General features: G+C 29.0%; 1 protein-coding gene across 2 annotated transcripts; it reads left to right on the plus strand.

Moving 5' to 3' along the window:
• Window positions 1-3,804: 3,804 nt before the first annotated feature.
• Window positions 3,805-5,963, plus strand: LOC130940838 (cysteine proteinase inhibitor-like). 2 transcript variants are annotated; one of them, XM_057869100.1, is made up of 2 exons: window positions 3,805-4,143; window positions 5,609-5,963. In XM_057869100.1, the coding sequence occupies exons 1-2, from the start codon at window positions 3,964-3,966 to the stop codon at window positions 5,840-5,842; spliced, it is 414 nt and encodes a 137-aa protein (XP_057725083.1). In that variant the 5' UTR covers window positions 3,805-3,963; the 3' UTR covers window positions 5,843-5,963. The 2 variants fall into 2 exon arrangements, with proteins under 2 accessions (XP_057725083.1, XP_057725084.1); XM_057869101.1 differs by lacking the exon at window positions 3,805-4,143 and adding an exon at window positions 5,077-5,298.
• The last annotated feature ends 2,740 nt before the right edge of the window (window positions 5,964-8,703 follow it).

The following is an 8,703-nucleotide window of genomic DNA, read 5'->3' on the forward strand; positions in this document are numbered from 1 at the left end:
TCTAAGCCCATGTTCCATCATAATAATGCCCCACTCAAGTCACAAGCTCACATTATGAAGTTTGAAAAATATTACACCTTCTCATAAGTTTTATAAACCCGTATGCTCTAATATATATGACCGAGGTGAGACTTGTCAAGAACTTAGAACAATGTTATAAATATTTGAATAAAAAATTTAATCTCTAAAATTTATTTTTAAAAAATATATATCTAATTCTTTTCATCTCATTTTTAAATCTTTTAGAGACTTATTTGTTGTTAATCTTTTTTGTGAATTTTTTTGTCAACAATATAAATTTTCGAGAACCATCTTAATAGTTTACTTTAGATAATTATAAAACTCGACCTAATTAATGAAATTTAAAAGTTATAAGGAGACTTATTTGTTGTTAACATTTTTTATAGATTTTTTTGTCAATGATATAAATTTTAGGGTACCATTTTACTAGTTTATTCTAGATAGTTATAAAATTCGACTTAATTAATGAATTTTAAAAGCTATAAGGATTAAATTGATTAGCTATAAATTTTATTAGTGTAGAATTTAATTTTTATTTGACTTTAAATTTTGTTTTCCAAAAGAATATGAATAGAAAAGATTATTAAATGGTTGTACAAAATAAAATATATGAACGGAAGATTTTTTTTAATTATTATTAAAAAAATTCAACTGTAAAAAAAATATGAAAGGCCCATTAGGCCGTGTGGGCTGGTGCAGTGACCTGTTATTCCTCTTTATTGTCATAATAAGCCACTACACCAGCCCGCACAACCTAGCGGGCCTTTCATATTTTTTTTACAATTGAATTTTTTTAACAACAATTAAAAAAAACTCCTCCGTTCATATATTTTCTTCTACACAACCATTAAATAATCTTTTCTATTCATATTTTTTTAGAAAACAAAATATTAAAATCAAATAAAAATTAAATTCTACATTAATAAAATTTATAGCTAATTAATTTAATCCTTATAACTTTTAAAATTTATTAATTAAGTCGAATTTTATAATTATCTAGAATAAACTAGTAAAATAGTACCCCAAAGTTTATATCATTGACAAAAAAAAATTCACAAAAATTGTTAACAACAAATAAGCCTCCTTATAACTTTTAATTTCAATAGGTCGAGTTTTATAATTATCTAAAATAAACTACTAAAATGGTACTCAAAAATTTATATTATTGTTGACAAAAAATTACAAAAACAATTAACAACAAATAAGCCTCTAAAAGATTTAAAAATGAGACGAAAAGAATTAGTATATATTTTAAAAAATATATTTTAGAGATCAAATTTTTTATTCAAATATTTATAACATTGTTCTAAGTTCTTCGCTTGACAAGTCTCACCTCGGTCATATATATTAGAGTACACGGATTTATAAAACTTGTGAGAATGTGTAACATTTTCCAAACTTGATAACGCGAGCTTGTGACCTAAGTGGGGGCATTATTATAATGGAACATGGGATTGGATATTCTTGGTTGGACTAAATGGATTTGCAATATGCTGTCCTGTCCTCTCCAAGTTGAGAGTTGGGCCTCGGGACTTGGACGTAGGCTAGAGGACAAAGGGTTAATAGGTTGCTGCACCCTTGGTCCACATGGCCTGGTATGTCTTGCTCATAAACCATCATTTTTTTTAACTAAATTTTTGTAATAAAAACTTTAGAATGTTACAATATGGATGACTATTGACCACGTATGACTTCGATGGCTTAACTTTCTCATAATGAAGTGCCATATTACCAAAAAAATTACATCTAATGAAAGAGAAAAAAGAGGACTCTTGTACATGTATAAATCGGAGGTTAAGCCTCCAGTTGATTACACACAACAACAATAAAATACTCTTCCTCCTTTCATATACAATTCTCTATTTCTCTCTTTTAAGTTCTTAAGTTGCAATATATATAATACTAGTGAATAGATAAGTTACTTCTATTATTATAGTGAGATAATTATATTAGTAAATATTAATACTAGAATCTTCTATTTACACTTTTTTATTTTATCTTATTTATTTATTTATTTCACAACACGTTATCAGCATGAGACTCTGATCAAATTTTAGGAAGACTCAAGTAAAAATTTTTTATTATGTCGAAACTCTCTCATCTTGAATTTAATGCTCTTGATATATCTAGGAATAATTATTTATCATGGATACTAGATGCTAAAATCCATCTTAATCCAATGGATATTGGAAATACCATTAAGGCTGAAAATAATACATCCAAGAAGGATAAAGCCAAAGTCATGATTTTCCTTCGTCGTCATCTTGACGTAAGATTGAAAAATGAATATTTCACATTAAAAGATCATGCAGATCTGTGGAAAGACCTTGAAAAAATGTACAATCATGTGATACTTCCTCAAACCCGATATGTTAGAGAAAATTTTTTCGACCTTCCATGTCTCGAATGTGCTCCTGCAGCAGCAGTATCGAGAAAAAAATTTAAAAATATTTTGAACTAATTTCTTGCCTTCTTATTGCTGAGCGCAACAATGAGTTACTCTTAAAAAATCATGAAACGCGCTTAGCTGGCGCCGCCTCATTTCCTAAAGCAAATATGTTTTTAAAATAAGTTATTCATAATATGTTTACTTTATATTAAATAACTTCTTATATTTTTTGTTATTTATACTAATACCAAACAATCTATAAAATAAAAAAATTCACAAAGTATTTATATTTAATAAAGAAAAAGTGTAGCATGCAATAAACAAATAACTCAATGTTTATAAGAAAAAATGAACTAAAATATTTTAAAGCAGATTTATATGTATTTATTAAATGTTATCAAAATAATAATAATAATAATAATAATAATAATAATAATAATAATAACTTGGGTAGTAGAATATATTAATTTAAGTGGTAGAAAATAATAATATTATTAAAAAATATTAACAATTAGTTCTCTAAATATTTAGATAAATTTAATAGACAGAAATAAAAAATATACTATATATTCAAAACATTGTAAAGAAAAAATTAAAAATTATTTAAAAAATATATAATATTTATAGAGATATAGAAAAAAATAAGATAATTATTAAAAGGATATGATATAGAATATTATAATTATTGACAAATTTTATTGTAATTAATCAATAAATATTAACAAATTTAATTATTTAATACATAATATTTTTTAAAAATAGAATCAAGTTCCAAGACCCAACTTTCAACTTGTAATAGAAATTAATTATGTAATAGTTGTACAAAGAAAAATATATGAACGGATAATTTTTTTTAATTGTTAAAATAATTCGATTATAATATTAAAAGTTACAAGGATTAAATTGATCAATTATAAATTTTTAATGTGAAATTTAGTTTTTATTTAATACTAAATTTTTTTTCCAAAAAAATTATAAAGAGAAAAAATTATGTAATAGTTGTGCAAAAAAAATATATGAACGGAGAATTAAAAAAAATTATGAATAGAAAAGATTATGTAATAGTTGTGCAAAGAAAAATATATGAAAAAAATTTTTTTTTTAATTATTAAAGAAGTATGTACAAAAAAAAATATATGAACGAATAATTTTTTTTAATTGTTAAAAGAATTTGATTATAATATTAAAAGTTATAAGGATTAAATTGATCAGCTATAAATTTTTAGTGTGAAATTTAGTTAATTTTTTTTAATTGTTGTTAAAAAGTTGTGCAAAGTAACAATGAGGATTCTTTTTTTAAAAAGAACGATGGTTAGAAAGGCCCACATGGCCCACATCCCCTCTATTGTCATGAATCGAGCATGCTCGCTGATGTATGAGTACAGTCTCATGCGTTGCCACGTGGGCCTTCGCCCCAGCAACGAGGCCCAACTCTATACTTAGAGAGACAAGTCGAACACTGCCACCCATTCAAGCCCACTTCCAACCCATAATGCTCCTACTTAGGTCACAAGCTCGCGTTACCAAGCTCAGCAAATTGCTTTGTTCCCTTAATGTATATAAATTTGTCTCCTTTAATAAACATGCCCGATGTGCGACTTTTCTCTAAGATAGATGCCCGATGTGCACTTTACTCCCACCATAAACCCCTAACCCTCTTCTCGGCGGTGACTCTGACTTCCCTCGCAAGTTCTCCGTGGATTCTCCCTCGGTCGCTGCAAACTCGTGACCTGGTAATTGAAAAGGAAAAAAAAGTCAATAATTAACTTGATTCTATATTTTTCTCTCTGTTATCAACTTCATCTCGACTTTCCTCTCTGCAAATTCTTTTCGCCTTAATTTTGTCCCTATTGCTCCAGTAACGTTTATTTCAAATACTGACTCTCCACTAATTTTGAGAAGCTTATTTGCAGGACTTCATTTTCAATTGTGGGGGTTTGTCTGTAGCATTTGTTCTAGGATTAATTGCATATGTAAATGCTGATAAAGTAATCAACAAATAAAAAAATACAAGTAACAGTATTGATATAGAATAGTATGTGTAAATTATATAGTAATGTGTGATTGCAGTGTATAACAAAAAATTGAATAAAACAAAAGTTGATGGTTCAATGGTTAGGCACACCCAGCATTGTGGATTAGTGGTGCAGCAGCTTGTGATCCCTCCACTGTTGGGAGCCAGCGGTATTCGCTGCTCTGTTAAACCAGCCTGACGCGGTGCCCTCTAGCCTACGAGCCAGGACACTCGAGCCTTCGCTCAGGAGCCATGGCCCAACTCTCAACTTGGAGCGGGCAAGCCAGCATGGTGCAAACTTCTAATCCCACCAAGCGTAGCCTAAACCATGTCCCATCACCTTGGTGCCCTCACTTGAGTCACAAGTTGGTGTTACTCAACTCGGCGGACTAAACCAACTCTCTTAGACATTAAAAGTATTTATAAAACATTTTTATTACCTGATGTGGGACAAATTTGGTGTTATCTAAGGATGAAGGTGAGATTTTCTAATTATCGTTAACTCTTAACTTCAAGTACTTTTATGAATGGAATTGTAAATTACAAGTATTAATCCTTTCTATCAAATCATTGTAAGACTATGCACCAATAAAAACACGTGCGGATAATAACATGAGATTTAGATATTAGTATTTAGATATGCTTGGAGGGTGCCATTATTAACCACTCGAAAGGGACATAGATATTTAACAAACCAAGATTACAATTCATGTAACAACTAACAAATTATAAAGGGTGAAGAAAAAAGAAAAGAAATCAGAGATAAGAGAAAATGGCTACACTAGGTGGCAATCGTGTGGTTGAAGGAAGCCAGAACAGCATTGAGATCCAGAACCTTGCTCGCTTTGCTCTTCAAGAACATAATAAAAAATCGGTTCTTCTTCTTCTTCGTCTTCTACTTCTATATTTCTATTTTTTTTTTTAGATAAAATATATAATTCATTTTAATTTGGATTATTTTTGTCACTTAATTAAAGTCTTGTGCTTTATGTTAGTATGTTAGTGGGGTTATTATTCAAAATTGGGTTATTGTCTATGTGTAATAATAAGGGAGATTCTTATTTAAGAATTAATACTTGTATGATTTGAAGTATTATTTTTAGTTCAAATGAATTGAGAAAATATAAGTGATTAATATTTTTGTATTTGAATAATATGTTTATAATTTCTAATTTTTGCTGCAGAATTCAAGCTTGGAGCTTGTGAGGGTGATAAGTGCAAAGGAGCAAGTAGTTGCTGGAAGCATATATGAAATAACTATGGTGGCAAAAGATGGTGATGAGAAGAAACAAGTTTATGAAGCCAAAGTGTTGGTGAAGCCATGGTTGAACTTCAAGGAGCTGCAAGAGTTCAAGCTTGTTACTGATGATGATAATGAAAATGATAATGCTGCTTCAGTGTCTAGAGCACTTATCTAGCTATGTATTTAATTTTCACTAATATATGTGTGGAATAAATGTAGCTATGCTCTGAAATACTCTAAATGGGTGTAATATATCATCAATAGAATGTATAAAAAATTAAAAATTACTTATTGAATGATGGAAGTTATAATTGAGAGTAGGGTGACATTTACTTGCTGACTCGCATTATTGCATGCTTTACAACGTAAACTTTTCTATTTGAGTTTTTTTATGACCTTAAAACAGCTAACTAAAGTACTATAGTGTAAAGAAAATAAAACTAAACTACCAATAGAATTTGTTTTTTTTTGCTAATATTTTAATTATTAGTCTAATTTTTTAGTTTTATAATTTGATAATATATTTTTAATTCATTTTTTTAAACATTATTAATTAATTGCTAATAAAAAATAATAAATTTTATTGTTTTTTTTTGTGACTAAAAAAACATAAAAATTAAAGTCGGAGAGGACATCTCCTTCTTAGTTCTTAATAATCTCTTTAACAACATTATAAAAGAAGAAAAATTTAGTATAAGACAGATTATATTTAATTGTTATCTTTGCTAAAAGATTAGCAATTGAGTTCGATGTTTTCTGAATAAAATGAACGTGAATTATGTAATTTTACTGCAACATCTCACCAATCTTAAAGAGAATGTCATTGTTTTCCATTCGCATTACAGCAGATTCTTTGTTTATAATAAGATAAGCCTCCAAATAATTTATTTTATATAAGCCTCCTTATTCCTACTTTTTCAGGCCAAACAAAGATCCATTCAAATTGCCTAAAGTTCACACCATTTTATGTGTCCTATCAGAGTACTTGCAACATAACCCATCAATCACTAGCCAAATGGTATTGCTAAAAAAGACTAGCAACGTCATTTAGCTTAACTACATTGATAGGAGGAGGGCACCAAGAATCAATCAAAGAAGTATGATTAGTCACCTGGTCAGTACACTTAACAATACCATATTTAGCCGCATAATATATAATAAATATGAGAACCTTATCTTTGTTTCAACTGACATTTTGATTAAAAATATTATTGTTTTTATCTCTTTAAATCTACTAAAGTCCGACAATAAAGATCACTTTTCTGATATGAAGATTAACACGGAGACAACTCCAAAAATCCAAAGATACATCTCCACTTTTTATTTCCACCTTCAAGCTGTTCCAAATATACTTAACTTTATAATAAGATTTGAGACAATGTTCTGTAGTTTCATACGTTTTGTTGCACTTAGGGATAAAGATCTGTAATTATCAAACATTTGCGAAAATAATAGCTAGCAGTAGAAATAATATCATAAAAACAGAGTCAAATTAGTCCCTTGACCTTCTCCAGAATACTCGTATGCTAGAGTCACAACCAATTTTTATTGGAATCCTATGCAAAAATCTCTTAAAGTATTAAATGTCTATAAACAAAGTATCAAATAAATTTTGGAGTAAAACCAAAAGTAATTTTTGAAATTGGCTGTGCTCTAAAAAGATTTTCAAAATCTCCATTATACTAATTTAATTCTTGATATTAGAAAAAAACATTATATTAGTCTCACATTCCTTTTCTGTAAAGTTAGTAACATGTACAAGATTAACTTAAGGGCAATTTTTCAAATCTCAAAAATTAAATTAATATAACTAAAATCTTAAAATTTTTTTAGTGTAAATTCCACATGCCAGTGTGCCACTTTTAAATTTAACTTATTGGTTATTACTAAAAACAAGGCTGCTACACATCCATATAACCATTTAACCAAGTTAGCCCAAACCCAAATAGAATCAGGCGCATTAAATGGCGAGTGAAAACACGCGCCAAAGACAAACGAAACCCCTCCTTTTTCATTCGCACTTATTTGTGAAAAAAACGTTACATCTTCTTCAACTCGAAACCAATACACGAAACGACTCATTCTCTTCGAATATCTCTCAACATCACTCAAACTTCAATCACGTTCTCTGCGGAAACCACTATTGAAAAGAAATCGTGAGAAGATTTCGCAAGCAAAAACCAGAAACGAACGAAAAGTGCAATAGAGACTACCAAAGGTATGAGAAAACTACTGTTCATTTGAAATCTTGCAATGTCGCTCTTCTCCTACTTGCATTTTAGGTTTACTAGATTGATTTGCTTCGTTTAGTAGATGGAACTATTGTGAATGCATTTTTACAGTATAACTAAGCCTTGGAATGAAATTTGTTGTTATTTTCATTCAATTCATTGGATAGTTTAACTAGGGCATTGAGATTTGTTCAGTTCGGTGGCTTTTGTAATTTTGGTTCACCAAGTGAATGATATTTGGTTTGGTGGGTTTCTTTTGTGATACCATGCAGCAAATCATTCCCTAGCTGTTTCATTATTTATAATGTTTGATTCTGTGCATGAATGAGTTTCGTTAAGGCTGTCCTATATAATACTAGTAAGAATCTTCAGTTTGGATCTCTTTGAGAAGTAAATAGTATATTGTCCAAATGTAAATTTTGTTTAGGACAATTGACATTAGAGACAACTCTTTCACTTTGATAAGTCATACTACTGTAAAATTGTCTCATTATATTGGATAGATTTCAGTAAGAATTTTTAAATAAGCCAATTTGCAAATGTCATTTTGAAAGAACACCTAATTCATAAAATTTGAAAAACTTTTCTTTTGAAAGATGTTGATTTGATTAAGATATACGTGCTTATTCTTATCGGTGTGGATAGTTTAACTAGAGCTTTGAAATTGGTTGTTACTATCTTCAGTACTTCTTTTGCATGGAGGAATACTATTCTTGTTGATTGAAAGTTAATCACCATTTATTAACCACATGAATGTTATTCAGTTTGGTGGCCTTTGTGATTTTGATTCACCACATGAACGTTG

Source organism: Arachis stenosperma, chromosome 7 (assembly GCF_014773155.1).
Source record: "Arachis stenosperma cultivar V10309 chromosome 7, arast.V10309.gnm1.PFL2, whole genome shotgun sequence".
NCBI lineage: Eukaryota > Viridiplantae > Streptophyta > Magnoliopsida > Fabales > Fabaceae > Arachis > Arachis stenosperma.

What these genes read in the sequence shown, in the direction of transcription:
- LOC130940838 (XM_057869100.1), top strand. Translation starts at nt 3,964, where the DNA reads ATGTATATAAATTTGTCTCCTTTAATAAACATGCCCGATGTGCGACTT. An exon ending in CGCTGCAAACTCGTGACCTG is followed by an intron (nt 4,144 to 5,608) that starts GTAATTGAAAAG and finishes TTTTTGCTGCAG; the next exon opens with AATTCAAGCTTGGAGCTTGT.